Source organism: Mytilus trossulus, chromosome 6, assembly GCF_036588685.1.
Source record: "Mytilus trossulus isolate FHL-02 chromosome 6, PNRI_Mtr1.1.1.hap1, whole genome shotgun sequence".
Classification (NCBI taxonomy): Eukaryota; Metazoa; Mollusca; class Bivalvia; order Mytilida; family Mytilidae; genus Mytilus; species Mytilus trossulus.
The window spans coordinates 14382442-14403374 of record NC_086378.1 but is presented as its reverse complement, the minus strand read 5'-3'; the positions used below and the strand labels follow the sequence as shown (position 1 = coordinate 14403374).

At 32.2% G+C, this 20933-nt stretch overlaps 1 protein-coding gene across 1 annotated transcript in view; it reads left to right on the top strand.

Moving 5' to 3' along the window:
• Nucleotides 1-20721, top strand: part of LOC134722334 (uncharacterized) — a 29477-nt gene extending 8756 nt beyond the window's left edge. Inside the window, exons 2-4 of the mRNA XM_063585946.1 lie at nt 2497-2672; nt 6875-7038; nt 20606-20721. Coding sequence (XP_063442016.1) covers nt 2497-2672; nt 6875-7038; nt 20606-20721 — 456 coding nt within the window. The remainder of the gene's footprint in view (nt 1-2496; nt 2673-6874; nt 7039-20605) is intronic.
• Nucleotides 20722-20933: the final 212 nt, after the last annotated feature.

Sequence of the window (20933 nt, the reverse complement as noted above, 5' to 3'; positions counted from 1 at the left end):
TGTGCTACTTTTTGAGTAAAATGAGGTCGAAATGTTGTTTATTTGCTAAAATTCGGATTTGTGGCCGTATTTTCCTTTTCGAAAGAAAAACATTACTTTTTTGTTTTAAAAGATAAACACAAGTTATTTTTTGTTAAACAATTTTCTTTTCTGTATTTTATAAGTATCTTAAAAATTTATACATCTTCTATTCAGAAATAAATTATATTTATCAAATGTTCATGAATGTAGAAAAAAAAACATCATTTTTTTCTGTAAATGTATCAAATTAATTTTTTTTTGCACTATTGACGTTTTCATGAAAATTGGCACACCTAATCTTCTCGCATAATCAAATCAAATGGCATTTTTAAACAGAAAGGTCCATGAACTCGTTTTCAAGTTAGAAAAGTTTAAATGATAAAAATCAGTCGAAAACTGAATCTTTTCCCGATTAGACATAGTTTGACGTCGCGAAAATAATCATTTACGTTAGCAACGTCATTACCTCCAATGTAACTGTATCCTATGCCCTTAAACTGAGACACTATCAAAGTCTTGAAAATTTATACGATTTAAGCGAACATCACAGACGCTGGTACAATTTTTAAAGTTCCAAACACGGCGCAAAGACTACAAAGATAATGCCAAAATAAAAATAGTTATTTGCGATGTGAACTCACACAACTCTAAATTTCTAAAGGTTGTGGCAGTTGAGATGTTACAACTACTGCATTGATAGCAGTCCTTCGAAAAAAAAAACCAAAAATGCCCTAACTGATCCAAGTTGATATATGTTTTTCAAATTTGACAACGGTAGGACAATTGCAGCAGAGACTACATATTTAAGCCTCCAAAACGAATAGCAGTTTAATTATGATTAGCAAAATAAGTAATTTTATTTATCAAGGTAAAATAATTGAACGTGGCTACGTACTTGTATATCTATCCCAAATGAAAGGAGTCCTGTAATTGGTATGATTTAACTTTTTTTTTATTCAAACTGTAAATCCAGTTCGGAAGCTGGAGTCACTGGAAACAAGTAATAGTAGGATTTGTTTTTAAAGTGACGACAGGAAAATGAGTGACTCATTCTAGGTGTTTTCATTTATGCCCTGTGGGTAAACTGTCCTTAACTTTCTTATCCAAAATCTTTCCCAAGCGACTCTGTCGACCTTCGACCAACCCTAGTTGTGGTCTATGATTGTGATGGTAAGGTTTTTGATACCAGCTTGGGCGTGCCTAGGTGATCTCAAATGACGACTTACGGGTATGTCGGACTTGCAACCTTGATCACTTCCATGACCATTCGTGCGTTTGTTGAATGGCTACATACTGCATACCACATCGAAAATGAAGGAGGTATACAACATTTTATGTTTTGCAAGTTAGATTGCAAAATAAAGTGTACTTGTCTGACTTGTCAACAAATACTAAATACCCAAACATTTACTTGCCACTCGACAGGGACAAAGATTCATTTGACATTTTGCTAATACAGAAGAATCCGAAATATTTAATATTGTTCATTTTATAGTTATTTTATAGCGGTCATGTACCTTTTTTCGCTCACCTGGCCCATAGGGCCAAGTGAACTTTTCTTATCACTTGGCGTCCGTCGTCCGTCGTCGTCGTTAACTTTTAAACATAATTTTATCAAACTTGCAAATATATTCCTATAAATGATCATGAATTTCCTTTATAAGTTTTGACACTTTGTTATTGATAAGTAAACAAAAATGACCGCCATGGTGGATTGTTTTTTTTTTTTATTATCTAACTTTGAAAAAATTCCACTCTAGTTATGTTCATATCAAGGTCTGGAACAAGTGAAGTTATTTTGGTTCTGATAGAAAAATCAAAATTGCCTCAAAGGAAGGTTAATGTTTACAAGGAAACCCTAGCCCTATGTGAAATTATATTTGTATTATATTTCAATATCTAATGATAAAATTTCAAACAAATTTTTCAGAAATTATCATAAAAAGTTGCTCAGTATCAGTGTTTCAGTCTTTTTAGGAAGTCCAATAAATAAGGACTCAGAGGGGCACAAATAGGTTAATTTTATCCAATTTTAAATTATAGTATATTTGAGAATAGCAATATAGATTTAATTAAAACATAAAAAAAATATTTAAATTTAGAACAGTATTTTCCTTTTTTTCATTCCCAAATTTACTATGTTATGATTACAAGTACTAACACACTGCCAACACTCGTAGACTTCTGAAAGCAGTTCAATACTACAATCACTTGTACGGGTATGAAAACGGATGAAACTAATTTTTACAAATTGGATTTGGTTAAAACTTATAAATAAGTAAATATCGAAACCTTGTCCTCATGTGACTAGTTCAGTAACATCAATCAATATTCTTATCTGAGTCCGACCCCCAAGTAATTAATTCTTATACAGCCTACTATTTCCCATATTTAGTACCTATTTGTGTTGAACAGTCTAACGAGAGGAAAGACATTTAAGATGGTCTTTGTATTCTTTGAATATTTCGTTTTTAGGAAGAACGAAGCGTTACTTTTACAATTCATGATTCAACGTTTGATGGGAAATCCACTGTTACACCTTCATCTGTTCTTGGTCTAAAAGGAGGACAAAACCTACATACAATTACGGTTCATTGCAAACCTCTATCTGACAGTGGCATGAATGTTTATGTGGTACATGGTGTTGGTTTGTGAGTATTGGTTTTCAAATTAATAAGTAACAGTACTTCTTTTGAATATGGTACAAAACATGTATAGTACTTAATAGATATAGGAAGATGTGGTGTGAGTGCCAATGAGACAACTCTCCATCCAAATAACAATTTAAAAATTAAACCATAAGCATAGTTTATTTTGTTCTTGTTATAATAAACCATATGCAAGTATTTTAAATTTGAAAAAGGCATATTTTCCCGTTGCATTAAAAACATTGATATTTCAATGTCCATTCATAACATATTATTATATAATTTGACAATATATTAGTAATCCAATTATCAAAGTAAAGATGTCCTGTTCTATTCCAACGTAAAGAGTTGACGAAATATATTGAAAATATACTGAGAACCTTGAAGTTGATTATTTAACTGGCAAAATTATGTCTTAAAAAATTGCTTTTACTCGAACCAGTGTATTTCATTTTTCTACATAAATAGTGGAGCATTATACATTGCAGGAAATCAAATAAAGCGCATGCTAAAGTTAATACGTAAGTGGATGGGAATTTGTTTTATAAACAAAACACATCACGGTTCATTCTAGTCGCATTGTTATTAAAGATATAGGTATTTAAGGATTCATAAATACTAAACTTGTAGACATAAAACATTTAAACTTTAGACATATAGATTCTTACATTGGTACCAGTGGATTATCAGATTTATCCAATCGAGAGAGTTAAATTATCAATTAATTTATAATTTAACTATCGAGATTTGATAAATCCGATAATTCACGAGTAAGTATGTAAGAATTTGTTTTTCTAATGATTAAAACATACATTTTCTTTTTTTGTTAACCGAAAATCCCCTTCGAGTACCTTTCACATTGCACGAAGTTGTCAATTTCATTAACACCTGTAATACCATAAATTGATTCATTCTTGTTAGCTAAAAAGGTCATGACCCTTAAAATCTTCCGATGATCTTCTGAGATCACTGGCAACCACACCGCCGAGGCGGCTCGGACTTCAAAATTTATAAAACGATCGAGATTGGATAAATCCGATAATTCACGAGTAACTATGTAAGAATTTGTTTCTCTAATGATTGAAACATACACTTTCTTTTTTTGTTAACCGTAAATCCCCTTCGAGTACCTTTCACATTGCACGAAGTTGTCAATTTCATTAACACCTGTAATATCATAAATTGATTCATTCCTGTTACCTAAAAAGGTCATGACCCTTAAAATCATCCAATGATCTTCTGAGATCACTGGCAACCACACGTTGATTAATTTGTTTTATGCGATGGGTTCTGAAAGGGATAAATTTACATAGAATTAGAGAAACGTTAATATACTGGTCGATTTGCAAACTGTGCTATCAATATTAATGGTAAAATATCATGAGTCACTTGTTAAAGGTTATTCTACGATTCAGATTAAAATAGTTCGGAGATGTGAAAAAGGTTAGTTTACCCCATTTGTACAATTATGAGCTTGTTCCGAGTCTTGATTGCCTTAATTACAATGTGTTTCTTTTTCATTGTTGGAATCTGATGTTGATGACAGATCAGACATAGTCTCTGGTTCAATAGTTACAGTTATTTTGGCTCGAAGTGACAAGAGCAAAACAATTTTTATACACCTCTCTGCTGACGAAGGCTAATATCTTGCTATTTAGTCGCGGTGTTTATTCTCCCACGTGCTCTTTTATAAAAACTGCATATATTAAAATAATCTAAGTTTTAAAAATATATTGCACTCTAGTAATCAAAAATTGGATTTTTTTTGTACAAAGATTATCAGTAAAGGTACAATCGTACATTTCGGTAATTTTTTAGTAGTTAGTAGTGTTCTGATATGGAATTACCTCTATTTGTGAAATCCCCAAAATGAGAGATTAATGTGGTACTTAGAAAGCTGCATGCTAATTTTTGTATAATAATAATTTTTAATATCTTCCAATATTTTTCAAAGCATAAAGAACAATGACAACATCAATAATTTAATTTCCTTAATCGTTGAATCCATCATACAAAAGAATATGGTAGTTTTGATATAAATTTTTTTGTTGTTGTAAAATTAAAAATAAAAACCTTGCCCAAGTTCTTTCCTCAGTGTTTTAAAAACAACAAAAAACCCATAAAGACAGACTTATTGTTGTCAAGTTATGTGTGCATTATTTCTGTCTAGTTGGTGGCAAAAACAGGGAATGTTTTGTTCATATCGAGCTGTAAAACTATATATGAACATCATCAAACTTTTTAGAAGCAAAGTATAATGTTTTTGTGAAACTTTATATTTCTTTTCAATCAACAAAAGATTTAATTTAAAGATATTATCAAATTTTGGAAATTAACTGGTGAAGGTCTAACAAAAAACACAGAAACATTTAGAGCTATTAAAAATCAAATATTATGGAATAATAAATTTATTAAATTTGAAAATAAAGCTATATTTAAAAAAAAAATGGATTGAAAGAGATCTTATTCATGTAAATGATATCATAGATGAAAAAGGCTATATTTTTCAAAACATCGTTTTAAACAAAGTGAAAAATAAATCAAAGTGGATAGCTGAAATTAATTTAGTAAATAAATCTATACCAAAAGACTTGGCAGCAATTTTAAAATCGGAAAATTCTATAAAAAAGTATTGTTAATATAAATAGAAACCAATTTATATTGGATGGTTTACCTATAAAATTAGAAGCAATAACAAATAAACTTTTATATAAGTCTCTGATAAATTAAAAATTTGAACCAGCTATTGGACCACAAAACTGGCTGCGTATATTTGATATAGATGTGTTATATCAAAGCTATCTATATAACTTTTTATTCAGATAGAAAGAAAATAAACTTAGAAATTTTAGATGGAAATTACTACAACATATTCTACCTACAAAGAAACTTTTATGCAGGTGGAAAATTGTAAACAATAGTTCTTGAAATTTTTGTACACAAGAAGAATATTATGATCACTTCTTTATACTGTGTCCGTATTAAAAACTTTTTTGGAATAAAATAAATGAAGTTTTAAAGAACAGTAAAATAACTTTTAAAATAAAACTAAGACACTTAGTACATATAGCATTTGAATATAAAACTCCTGAAGAAGAATATTTTGACTTAAACTATTTTTAACCATTGTGAGTTTTTCAATTTACAAAGCCTACTACATATTTGATTAAAAGACAAAAAAATGTCAATGTTTTCTCAATTTTTCTAAATGAGTTCAATAGCAGAGTATGTTTGAAAATTAAAAGTAATGTTTTAGCAACTATAAGAAAACATATGAATAGTCATGTTAAGTGATTAAGTGATATTATTTAATATATATATGAAGTAAAAAATGTAATATGTATTTTACATCATGTACAACTAATCACTACCCTGAGTGATTAGTGGATTGTAAATAAACTCATCAAAGATACCAGGACTAAATTTTGTTTATACGCTAGAAGCGCGTTTCGTCTACAAAAGACTCATCAGTGACACTCGAATCCAAAAAAGTTGAAAAGGCCAAATAAAGTACGAAGTTGAAGAGCATTGAGGACCAAAATTTCTAAAAGTTTTCCAAAAAACAGCTAAGGTTATCTATGCCTGAGGTAGAAAAGCCTCAGTATTTCAAAAATTCCAAATTTTGTGAACAGTAAATTTATAAATATAGCCATATCAATGACAATTCATCTTAGGGAACATCAGAAGGAGCTTGGACTACTAAATGATATTGTAACAAGCCAATATTTGAAATAAATATTTTTTTATGTTGTAAAAAAAACCCCCAAAAATCCCAAAGATTCAATTAACATTAATAGTGTCAATGTACGCTTTCATTGTTGATTGGGATGAAGGAAAATATTCTAAGAACAGCTTTAGCAACCAAATGATTCCGATTGATCAGTTTTCAAATAATAGGATTCATGCTTCTGAGACCCTGTAGATGGGTTCCATATTTCTAAGTCATTTTTCAAACTCACATGGCGAAAGTTAATCCACACGATCCCTTTGTAATTCAAAGTTACAACATCGATAGAAAACTATGTATAGATGTATATTTCCCAAACACTTGTGTTTTAATACAAACCACTACCGTCTCTTTCTAATACCGTTATAAAATTCTAAATGACAATTGATTTAAGCCATAGGTTTAAATAAATTCATAGATTAGCAAACAACAATCATGTAACAATTAAACAATAACAACTCATAATCAATATTTACAGGGCAACACCAGAACCTATTATTCGAACTGAGCTTGAGAAAGTTGAAATGAGACTGAAATCAGAAAAATATGACTCGTACAAGGATGTTACTGAATTACCAGATGTATCTACAGTTTATATTGGAGACAAATTCTACATGTATCTTGTTTACCTAGGAAAAGACCGTAAGTTTTTATTCTGATTTGACTCTCTTCTCCGCTTTTAAAAACAGCACATGATTGAGGTTAAAATTTATACTGCATCGTCAACTGTAATTTAAACAAGGCTCGGTATACAGATATAGCGTGGAGCGTGCTTTGAAATAACATGAATGGTAAGTTTTATTTCAATTTTCTGGGGAATAAAAGAACATTTTAATTTACCTTCCTTATTAATATTAGGGATATCTTTCCCTCTTTATCACAACGTCCTATGAAACTACAAGTCTTTTTATATGTTTTGATGGCAATACATCATAGAATAAATGTTTGCATTATCCCGCCCCTTTTTCTGTTCCAACCACACACCCTTTTTCAAGAATGTTCGGGAAGAAAAAAATATATACTTTCAAGTAACAATCAAACGGCAACAATTCTTTGAATTTTAAACGTAACTTTATCGGACAAACAAACCCAACTGACATTAATTTTCTGAAATCTGATATAGTATCACGCCACTATTTGATCGACGTATCTTAAAGTGCTGAACGTTTTATTTGTTATGGTTAAACTTTAACATGTGTCATAGCCCATTATTGTTACAAATCATATATAGACACGCCTTACTCATTAACATATTCAATCAAGTCAAAGCTACGCTTTTCGTGAACTAAATAAGTTAATTCGTAAAAGGCGTGCTATATATATAACTTCAAGTAGTAATACGTGTGTATGTAAAAAACTTAATAATACTTAAAAATTCCAAAGATCTTTGTAAGTTCATACAATATAACTCTCTTTCATCTTGTGACAGTATTAAAACATTTGACTTTTTACACAAGTATCCCACATTCCAAACTAAAAGACAAATTGAAAGAGTTAGTATTGCTTTGCTTCATAAAAAAAAGAATTGCCAACGTAAATACAAGTATCTAGTCTTTGGGAGGGATAAATCCTACTTTGATCACTCTGATTCAAACAAAAAATTCTATGAAACTGATATTATCAAGATGCTTGATTTCTTAATTGACAACATATTTGTTGCTTTCGGAGGACAGACTATCGGCATTCCAATGGGAACAAATTGTGCCCCTCTACTTGCCGACTTGTTTCTTTATTATTATGAGGCTGACTTCATGCAGGGACTTTTTAGAAAGAAAGATGAGAAGTTAGCGATATCATTTAACTCTACTTTCCGCTATATAGATGTTGTTCTTTTACTAAATGATTCAAAATTTGGTTACTAAATGGAACGCATCTAACATCTTAAGTCGGCCTCATATCTTGACTTACATTTAGAAATTGACAATGAGGGTCGGTTGAAAACAAAACTTTACGACAAAAGATATGATTCCAGCTTTCCAATTGTGAACTTTCCATTTATAAGTAGCAACAATCCACCAGCACCTGCATACATCTGCATTTATTTCCCAAATGATACGATATTCCTGTGCTTGTATTTCCTATCATGACTTCTTGATAGAGGGTTGCTGCTCACAAGGAAGCTATTTAACCAAGAGTTCCAAATGATGAAGTTGAAATCAACCCTTCGTAAATTTTACGAACGCCATCACCAGTTGGTTGACCGTTATGGAATAAACGTTGCACAAATGATATCGGATATATTCCTTACGTCGTTACTACAATCCCTTTCCCTTTCAGTTTATTTTCGATTTATGAGTTTGATTGGTCCTTTGGTATCTTTTGTCCCATTTTAAAAATGGTGAAACATCTGATATTGCTTAAGTTATGATCACGTCAAGATCAATAGAAGCCCCCTTCATTCAACAAGTCCGGTGGAAATGTCCCGGAAAGATGAACTTATAAGATATCACGAAACCTTTTTTTAACAAATATCAAAACACTTACCATTATGTAAGTTTTAAGAACCCCTTTGGTGACCAAAATTTATTAGCAATTTCTATACCTTCTTTCTATTAGCAAATTTTATACAGTCTTTCTGGTCTAATCATCAAGCAATTGAAAGTTGTTTATGAATTTCATATCGTCTTTTTCACATAAATATATTCAATAGGGAGGAATATTTAATTTAAGGGTGACGATGATCAGCCAATAGATTCACTGTTTGTTCATTTGGTGTGGCAGGCAATTTTCAAAAAAGGAAGGATTTGCTCTGAATTGTATACGTGAAATTACATAGATACTTTAGCAAGCAAAACACTTACGCGTTATTCTTGAAGTCCTTGATTTTATTAATAACCTTAGGGTCCTTTATAGCTTGTTGTTCGGTGTGACCTAAGGCTTCGTGTTGAAGGACGTTCATTGACCTATAATGGTTTACTTTTATAAATAGTTATATGAATGGAGAGTTGCCTCATTGGTACTCACATCACATCTTACTATATTTATCTATTGTAAGGAATACTTTTAAGTCACTATTTGTTATCCATATTTGGTTAACAGATTAATAATACATGCGGTGTCTCTTATTGCTTTACAGTAATCTGTAATAGTCTCATTTGTATCTATAATGAGGTTATTTGTCTTAACTCATCTTCTTTCTCAATAAATACAACACACACACAATACTCGCGTAATTTATGAATTATGTATTTGTTTTAAATAATTAAATAAAAGGATATCAATATAGCTCAACAATACTAAGTCAGACTAGAGCCATTCTTATGCGTAAACATAAAGTTTTGTGCAATACAACGCATTTCGATAGTAAGGAATAGAGCTAGGCAGAATGTATGAAATTTGATCTATCCAGATAAATCATAAATATCTGTTTATATGCACTGCAAAGGAAGCAAGATAACCAATGGGAGTTTAAAATTCATCAGAAAAATGAACGGAGTTTAAGTAGTAAATGATAACAATATTTTTTTAAAAATATTCTTTATACATAATGTATTTGTAACGTACGAAAAAGAAGCATGACTTCATGATACAAAGAGCAAATACATGCTACATTAAACAAAAGACAAAGGAACATGTTTTTTTTATTGTTGTTACCTCGAGTGAGATATTAAGGTTTTGAAAACGAAGCACATGACCACACGAATTAAACGATTTGTTGTGCTGCTTCGTTAAAATATTTAAATTTATGAATTTATTTGTCAAAAATGACGAATTCTTTGTTCGGTGTATCGATAATCATGTGCTTTTATGATAATTGTCCTTATTGAAATGAAATCTCTTTGGCTTATTGTCATTTAATACTCAGGTTAAGATAAACCTGAAGCCTGAAGTCTGATTTAACGCATTTTCTATTTCACAGCTACCATAAATTTCAAAATGACATCACTACATTTGTTAGTCATTCACCATTGAAACTGTTATCATTTTATTTAACAGTACACGAATAAAGTTTTGATAAAACTTATAGCCACGTATTTAAGCAGTCATGGCACTATGATTTCAAAATACAATTTCATGTTGATATGAAATACTAGATGCTCATTACTTTTGAACTGTTATCCTAATTCTTTTATACCTTTAAACTTGTTACTTTTAGATTATTGAAAGAAGAATCTATCCTCTTTCATTTACCAGATACCATGAATACACCTTCTGGTCAAGTGAGCTATTTTCATCACTTTGCGTCCGTCGTCGTCGTTCATCGTCGTTAACTTTTACAAAAATCTTCTCTTCTGAAACTACTGGGCCAAATTAAACCAAACATGGCCACAATCATCAATGAGGTATCTAGTTTAAAAAAGGTGTCCGGTCAACCGAACAATAATGCCGCCATGGCTAAAGATAGAACATAGGGGGTAAAATGCAGTTTTGGGCTTATAACTCAAAAACCAAAGCATTTAGAGCAAATCTGAGTAAAGTTGTTTATCAGGTCAAGATCTATCTGTCCTGAAGTTTTGAGATGAATCGGACAACCCGTTGTTTGGTTGTACCCCTGAATTGGTAATTTTAGGTAAATTTTGCTGTTTTTGGTTATTATCTTGAATATTATCATAGATAGAGATAACCTGTAAACAGCAATAATGTTCAGCAAAGAAAAATTTACAAATAAGTCAACATGACCGAAATGGTCAGTTGACCTTTTTAGGAGTTATTGCCCTTTATAGTCAATTTTTAACCATTTTTTGAAAATCGTAGTAATCTTTTACAAAAATCTTCTCCTCTGAAACTACAGGTCCAAATTAATCCAAACTTGGCCACAATCATCTTAGGGGTAAATAGTTTAAAAAATATCTCCGGTGACCTGGCCATCCAACCCAAATGGCCGCCATCGCTAAAAGACAACATAGGTGTAAAATGCAGTTTTTGCTTTATAACTTAAAAACCAAAGCATTAAGAGTAAATCTCACATTGTGTAAAATTGTTAATAAGGTCAAGATCTATCTGCCCTTAAATGTTCAGATGATTCGGACAACCCCTTGTTAGGTTGTGTCCCTGAAATGGTAATTTTAAGGAAATTTTGCCGTTTTTGGTGATTATCTTGAATAATATTAAAGAAAGAGATAAACTGTAATCAGCAAAAATGTACAACACAGTAAGACCTAATAAAAGTCAACATGACCAAAATGGTCAATTGACCTCCTAAGGAGTTATTGCTTATAGTCAATTTTCAACAACGTTTTCTATATTAAGTTGAAGCAGAAGTAAATAAGACCAAATCAGGCTGCATGGAGTATGGAGTATTTAAAATGTCATAACTTCGATGACGTGGCAGAATATCATAAATCCCATAAGAAAAGAGAAGCTACTTAAAAGTTTCTAGCAAGAACCCAGATTATTGATGAATCACAATTTACTCGTTTAGGTATTTGCGATTAAACATCATTATTTTCCAAATACCTGAATAGGCCCCTGGTACTCCAAAAATAAACGAGAAAACTAACTATTAATATGAAAATATCCACAATAAGAAAGACAAAAATCTAAAGAATGGGAACATTGTTGGTAATTAAAAGCGATTCATGGTTATTTCAAACAATCACACTACAAACTGAAAAGAGTTTGAAATGACCATATTTTGTGGTCGATCAGTAATGTCGAGCGTATATCTAACTCGACTAGACTCGACATTATGTCGACAGTTCTCAACTGTACTCGAATTTGGTCTCCACTTTACTTAATAAGTCATATTGAGTACCTTATGATATGGGTGTGGTCTTAAATGGTCTCGACCTGTCTCGACTAGACTTGACTCGATCAATCTCGACCAATCTTAACCTGTCTCGACCTGTCCCCACAGTCTCGACCTGTCTGGATTAGTCCTGAACTTTAAATATAGTCTGAATAAGCCCCTCTACAGCCCTTGAATGCTGTAAACTTCTCCACAAAAACGTGTATGGTGTAATAGTGTATAACATATGATGCAATTGTAGAAGGTGTACGGTGTTTATTGTGAAAGGGGAATGATCTAATGGTGTATGAGGAATGGTGTGATTGTGAAATGTTGTCATTGTAATGTTATAATTAACACTGCCTTTAAAGCGGGGGGTTTGGCATGCCAGAAAACCAGGTTCAACCCACCATTTTTTCATAAAATGCCCTTTACCAAATCAGGAAAATGGCGATTGTTCCATTATATTTCGTTTCTGTGTGTGTTACATTTCGGTGTTGTGTCGCAGTTCTCTTATATTTGATACGTTTCCCTCAGTTTTAGTTTGTAACCTGGATTTGTTTTTTCTCTATCGATTTATGAACTTTGAACATTGGTATACTACTGTTGCCTTTAGTGATTGTGTAAGTGGAATGACATAAAGGCCTATGAGGAATGGGGTGATTTTGTAACGTGTATATAAACTGGGGCCTTTAGTTTTGACGTTTGAATTGATTAACATTTATCATATCGGGGCTGTTTACAGCTGACTATGCGGCATGGGCTTTGCTCTATGTTGAAGATCGTGCGGTTTAAAACTATGCAAAATATTGATGAGAACTATTTTTTCTAATTTTATACATTGATTTAAAATATTGTAATAAATCAAATTGTTGTAGTCGACGCTTTCCTTGAAATTAAATTGCAATATCGGTTATTTCGAATGGTGTAGATAGAACGTGTTGGATGTATGGTGCGAAGGTGTAACGTGTATGGTGTAATGGTACAGGGTGTATAGAGTAATTGTTTATGGTGAATGGTGTACTAATGTATGTTTTTAGTGGGAAGTTAACAATATCCCAGGACTGTAACTAAATTAAAATATTGAACTTACAAAATGCTAGGTTATTTGGTAGTTTGGTTCATTTCTGTGAAATTAAAGAATTTAGTTCATATGTAAATAAAAAGCAAGAATTTTCGGTTTTGATTAATTTCAGATAGTCATCTTTAATTATTTCTATAACTTGTTCAAATCAACTTGAAGTTTCATAAAACTCTAGAGCTACTGTAAAACAACTAATTTCCGTAGATACTTAATTTCGCGTTTAGTACTTTCATGCCAATTTCGCAATTTTCAAATAACCTCATAAAGTATCGTAAGGAAAAATCCAAGTTTTACAAGTTCGCGACGATTTATTTTCATGTTATTTTCCTACTCGCAATGGTCACGAAAATAAATCTCGCGCACAAATGAGTTGGTTTACAGTATCTCAATGAAATACCCTGTTGAGGATAACAAACATTTCTTTTTCATTTGCCCTAAGTACAATGATGTAAGACAGATCCTTCTTGATTCCATTAACTCCATTGCTGACAATGTTGATATAAATATTGAATTATTACTTTTTTGGAAACAGATTATTTTCATGTGATATGAATATTGCTATTTTTAAATCTGTTCATAAATATATCAGTGACACTCATCGTTTTGTTTAAAACTTACTTATTTTTTTCTTCATTTAGTTTTCTTTTTTTTTTTTTTTCTTCTCCACTTAAACATTAATTCATTTAATCCACTAAGCAAGCTTAGTGTCTCTTTCAAGCCGTATATATATCACGATATTACAGTAGCATGGGTTCGAATCCCGGCGAGGGAAGAACCAAAAATTTGCGAAAGCAAATTTACAGATCTAACATTGTTGGGTTGATGTTTAGACGAGATGTATATATATGTACACAGCCATGTATCACCGTCATTGATGGCGATCCGATGGATACATCTGTTGTAGGGTTGTCACTGACTCAGACGTACTTATGAATATAATTATTTTCTGTGACTGTATCTTACATTAATTTGTAGGATCCTTTACTATAGATAATTTAGCTGATCTGTAACAATAACATCTTTATGCCTTATATATCATGTACTGTAGTACGCCGCTAGATTAAAACTGACGTGGAAAGGTAACACATGCTCACCGAAAGCTCTATTTTTGAGAGCCCAGGTGGTCGGGTGGTCTAGCGGGACGGCTGCAGTGCAGGCGATTTGGTGTCACGATATCACAGTAGCATGGGTTCGAATTCCGGCGAGGGAAGAACCAAAAATTTGCGAAAGCAAATTTACAGATCTAACATTGTTGGGTTGATGTTTAGACGAGATGTATATATATATATATATAAAAATGGTGTACTAAAGAAATATTGACACCGAATGTTTGTGGCACAACATCCTGTCCACAAGTTAACAACTTTTTTTTTTCTGTGACGTATTAAATTTATATTGATATCCAGTTTGTTACATCTTGTGATCAATTTTATTTGGCAATCGTCAATGGCAGTCAGCAGGGTTAAAGAACATCAGTTGTTCGACCTGTTAGTCAAATGCGTTTTGTTTAAATATACTTTTTCACTCTTTTGGTCTTTTGGAAAATGTTGTTTGTGCTGTTTTTAGACCCTTCTACAACGAAATTTGTTTGACATGCACACGTATAAAAATTGCGGTTTTTATCCAACGCAGTCATAGGTTTGAACGTAGTTTTCAATTTAGACTCGTTTATATATATATATATATATATATATATATAATGTCTAAAAATAGCAACAATCAACATTCAATCTAATCAAACGTGGATCAGTTTGTGAAAATAAACTGATACAGTTACTGAATTAAAATTATATAAATGTCTAAGAATATAACTAAAACCACTAATTGATACATTAAAAAGTTCTATTAGATGTTAAATAGAAATACGCAATATTTCGCTAAACAAATTAGCTTCACCAGGCGTGTGCATCTCTCAAGGTGAAATCGGATGCATGACAAAAACATATTTTTGTAGCTTAATCTATACAAGATTTGAGGGACAGTGTAAAATATTAATTCGATCATAAAATATGTTTTTAGCTACAACTACATGAAGTTGGAATAAAAGTTTAACACATTTATAGATGTTCGATTAATTGTATGAATTTTTATAAATTAATTTGTATGATTTAAAGATAACTATGGTTTTGATTTGCTTTGAAATCTTTTTTCGTCTCTCTCATTGAGTCCATCAGGTTCAAGAGTTCGTAACTGGTGCATCCAAAATCTCTCTCTTTTTGTCTTCCTTGTGTATCCCAATTTTGATTTTTCTCAATGATTTGAAATGTGATGTTTTCAAAATCATGTCCTGCTCTTTAAAGGTGTCTTGTAATTGGGCAGTTCCTTTCTTTTGTATAATATGACCGATGGTTATTTAGTCGGATATTAAATGGGGTTTCTGTTTCACCAACATATTGTAATTTGCAAGTTCCACACGTTAGAACATAAATGCAATTTTGCATTTTGCAATTTGATGTTATAAATATGTTGTAATTTTTCTTTGTGACTGTGCTGATGAACTGGGTTTCTATATTGGCGACTTTGCAGCACTTACAATTGCCCCTTTCGCATTGTTTATAACCTCCGATTGTTGATATCTCCCGTTTAGATACTTTGGATGATACTAGAATATCTTTGAGGTTTTTTGGTCTGCGGTAAGCCATAACGGGAGGTGATGGAAAAATCTCGTTTAAGGAAGGATCATTTTCAATAAGACGCCAGTGTTTGTGGACAATTGATGAAATATTTGTCAGATGAGGATGAAAGCTAACAACAAACGTGATTTTTTTTGTCTGGGCCGTCTTTTCTTTGTATTCAAGTAGGTTTGTTCGTTCTTTTTCGTTTGCTTTTCCGAAAGCTTCTGAAATACTTTTTTTCTTATAACCTCTTGATTTGAGTTGCTGTCTTGAGTTGCCCTAAACGATCATGGTTTAACTTTGATTCCGATGAACAAATCCGTTTTAACCTGATTGCTTGGCTGTACGGAAAAAATATCTGAATTCGTGGATTACCATCTCAGACCACATGTTAGAACAATGCCATCTTACATTCAAGATAGTACAGATTATTTGAAGAAAATGAATTCATTAAACTCTTACCAAACAACACAATTTTGGTATCGATGGATGTGTCTTCTTTGTACACAAATATTCCCAAAAATGAAGGAATAGTCGCTTGTGAACAGGTATGGAACAATCGTAAGGATAAACATCCCCCAACAGACTGTCTGGTTCAGTTGCTGAGACTAGTGCTTGAAAACAACAATTTTGTATTCAACGACCAGCACTACTTGCAGGTTGACGGTTATAGTATGGGAACCAAAATGGCACCTTCTTTTGCCAACATTTTCATGGGGAGTCTCGAAGAACGCATCCTTTCGAATTTTCCTTACAAACCCTTGTCTTGGCTCCGTTATATTGATGACATCGACATCAAATGGAACGAAACTGCAGAACGCCTGCAATAATTTCTCGATTTCTGTAACAACTTTCATCAATCGATAAAGTTCACATCTGAAGTTTCAAATGAGAAAATTGCGTTTCTCGACACCACCATAACTTTAGAAAACGGAGTCATGACAACAGACCTTCACACCAAAACAACTGATAAACACCAATTTCTCTCTCCGAAGAGTTGTCACCCGAAACACTGCTCCCGGAGCATTCCGTACAGCCAAGCCATCAGGTTAAAACGGATTTGTTCATCGGAATCAAAACTTAACCATCGTTTAGGGCAACTCCGACAGCAACTAAAATCAAGAGGTTATAAGAACAACAGTATTTCAGAAGCTTTCGGTAAAGTAAAAGAAAAAGAACGAACAAACCTACTTGAATACAAAGAAAGGACGGCCAAGACAAATAAAATCCCGTTTGTTGTTAGCTTTCATCCTCATCTGACAAATCTTTCATCAATTATCCACAAACACTGGCGTCTTATTGAAAATGATCCTTCCTTAAACGAGATTTTTCCATCACCTCCCGTTATGGCTTACCGCAGACCAAAAAACCTCAAAGATATTCTTGTATCATTCAAAGTATCTAAACGGGAGATATCAACAATCGGAGGTTATAAACAATGCGGAAGGGGCAATTGTAAGTGCTGCAAAGTCGCCAATATAGAAACCCAGTTCATCAGCACAGTCACAAAGAAAAATTACAACATATTTATAACATCAAATTGCAAAACGCAAAATTGCATTTATGTTCTAACGTGTGGAACTTGCAAATTACAATATGTTGGTGAAACAGAAACCCCATTTAACATCCGACTAAATAACCATCGGTCATATTATACAAAAGAAAGGAACTGCCAATTACAAGACACCTTTTAAGAGCAGGGCATGATTTTGAAAACATCACATTTCAAATCATTGAGAAAAATCAAAATTGGGATACACAAGGAAGACAAAAAAGAGAGAGATTTTGGATGCACCAGTTACTAACTCTTGAACCTCTCAATGAGAGAGACGAAAAAAGATTTCAAAGCAAATCAAAACCATAAATATCTTGAAATCATACAAATTAATTTATAAAAATTCATACAATTAATCGAACATCTATAAATGTGTTAAACTTTTATTCCAACTTCATGGAGTTGTAGCTACACACAAATTTTTATACCCGAATTAATATGTTACACTTTCCCTCAACTCTTGTATAGATTAAGCTACAAAAATATTTTTTTGTCATGCATCCGATTTCACTTTGAGAGATGCACACGACTGATGAAGCAAATTTGTTTAGCGAAATATTGCGTATTTCTATTTAACATCTAATAGAACTTTTTAATGTATCAATTAGTATGTTTTGGTTATATTCTTATATTCTTATACATTTATATAATTTGAATTCAGTAACTGTATCAGTTTTTTTTTACAAACTGATCCACGCTTAAATAGATTGATTGTTGATTGTTGCTATTTCTAGATATTTATATAACCAAGTCTAAATAGAAAACTACATTCTAACCTATGATTGCGGTGGATAAAAACCGCATTTTTTATTCGTGTGCATGTAAAACAAATTTCGTTGTAGGAGGGTCTAGATACATCACAAACAACATTTTTAAAAAGAATAAAAAAGTGAAAAAATGTATTTTAAAAAAACGCATTTGACTGATAGGTATAACAACTGATGTAACAGAAATAGTTATCAAAGGTACCAGACTTAAAATTTCGTACGCCAGACGTTCGTTTCGTCTACATAAGAAACAATAAACTTTCGGCAAAGATTATTTACCACAAATCTGAGGTGCGAAAAATGTGTACACCAGATCCGGATTTCGACAATTAATGTCTATTCAGTGATGTTAGGGATCGAAACGGTATTAAGAACGCCTTATAATTTACCTCAATTCAGGATAGACTCATGAATTTAAAGAGTCAAAATAGGATGAACGGATCATATAAACCGGAAGGAAAATATGATACAAGCCCAAACGAAAAAAACAACAAGTCTAAATAAATAAATACGTTCAAACATGATTGCGTTGGATAAAACCGCATTTTTTATACATGTGCATGTAAACCAAATTTCGTTGTAGAAGGGATTGAATACAGCACAAACAACATTTTCAAGAAGACAAAAAAAAAATGAAAAAGTAGATTTTAACAAAAGGCATATAAAGTTATACCACAAACATGAGACGCACAAAATGTATAATACACCAGATCCAGATTTCGACAATATATGTCTCTTCGCATATTTATTGTAATGGTGTGCATTTAACATTTCAAAGGAATGACTTCATCTTTATCTCTATCAACCTTTTGTTTACAATCGTCCATCATTTCTTAGTTCCAACTTAACATTTTGTAGTTGAAATTATCATATTTAACCTCACCGCTGATCTTTGGCTAGGAGCCCTGTAATTCAGGGGAACTCTTTTGTGTCGGTATTGTTGTTTTTCTCTTATTGTTTTGAACATCAATTTCCCCATTAGCTTTTTATTGGAATTTGTTTTTTTGTATTTGTCGTTTCAGGCTTTTATAGCTTGCTAGACGGTATGAGTTTTGCTTTATTGTGTTTGTAGGCCGAACGATGACATAACCATCTAATATAAAATACTTATGTCTCTGGATGGATAATTATCTCATTGGCGATCATATCATTCTTCTTATTTTTATATTTTTATATTTTTCACTTTAATATTTCACAGTTTACTGCGCAATAGTTAACTAATTAGATTTTTAAACAAACTTCCTGTCTTTCGTACATTGAACAATTTAATAATCGACTTTCGTACTGAACTCAAATAAATCTGCTTATTAAGCATATGGTGAAAATAATGAAAGAGTGCTATCCCTAGTCAGCTTATAGTTTTAATTGATAACTGCTGTTACAAAGATTTGAAGTATTTGACCACTAAGCCGAAAACACTAACATCTCAGGCTTTAGTATCACTTTTTTAACTTTTGATACCATATTCATAAAACCGTGTTTGTGCATGGGTAAGTGTTATCTTTTTATTATTGTTAATTCTTGACTCAGACAAACCAAAGCAAAGACGTTGCAGAGTAAAGGTTTATCTTAAAAGGCCTAATCGAAAATGTAGAGCAACTATTTAAATATTATTGAACGACTGTCTGATATTGTGTTTTATCGTTGCGGGAAATTTTTCATTATTGGAGGATGTTGGATTATCCGGATAGAACACACAAACTTCCAATGGAAAACTTAAAATCCAAGTCAATAAAGAGTCTAACGCACCTACTATGATTTGGTTGGAACTCACAAGATCAGCGTTGACAGACTTTTGATTGCTGTGGATGAAATTTCCCCCGGGAATTGGTTAACGATTCCAAAAATTTGTTTATCAATGTTTTCCTATTTTTTTCCGTATTTTCAATCTATTGAAATTACATCATTAACGGATTAGACATTGGCTTAAATACTTCTTTGTTCTCTTGCAATGTGCAGTATACCACCATATTGATGTTGTCTTATCGGGGCCTTTTATAGCTGACTATGCGGTATGGGCTTTGCTCATTGTTGAAGGCCGTACGGTGACCTATAGTTGTTAATGTTTGTGTCATTTTGGTCTTTTGTGGATATTTGTCTCATTGGCAATCATATCATATCTTCTTTTGTATATGAACAATTCTAAAGGGATTGCTTATGCTTTTTTGGAATAGCCAATCCCCCTGTAAATAGAAATGAAGAAATATAGATGCAAAAGGTAATACGTTAATAATTTACTAGTAATATTAGAAAGGAAGTGCGAAACATAAAATTATCAAAAATCTTTGATCAACAAAATTTGAATCTTGGAACCAATTCCCTGTAGAACTTCCTAAAACACGTATCCTCCGAAGAAATCAACAAACCAAATCAAGGAGACAACCATTTTATAGATATAGGACTTAGGTATTTCGTATTGTGTAAACCGAAGATTCAGATATGATTATAATTTTGTACAAGATAGACGCGTCAATAACTGTTATGCTGAACGATTAAAATCTAAATCTGATTTTCTTTTAGAGTATAGTGTTATCCCAACGGAATGCAAAGCGTTCGAGGGGGCATATGCCTCTGAACCTTCAGTCAACAAATTGGACCTGTATACAAAATCAAGGTATTTTGCAGTAGAATATTAAAAAATCAAATTGCATCATCTTTACAAAAGTACCAGCTACAGACAAAACTGTTGAATTATTTCTACTTTAATTATAAGCACACCTGACACGAAGGGCCAACACAGCTTTTAATATCGCTTGGCGTCCGTCAATCGTCGTCGTTAACTTTTACAATCAAAGCGCTGTAAGCACTGTAGGCAGTTAACCAAAAACCAAGGCAAACATAATTATGA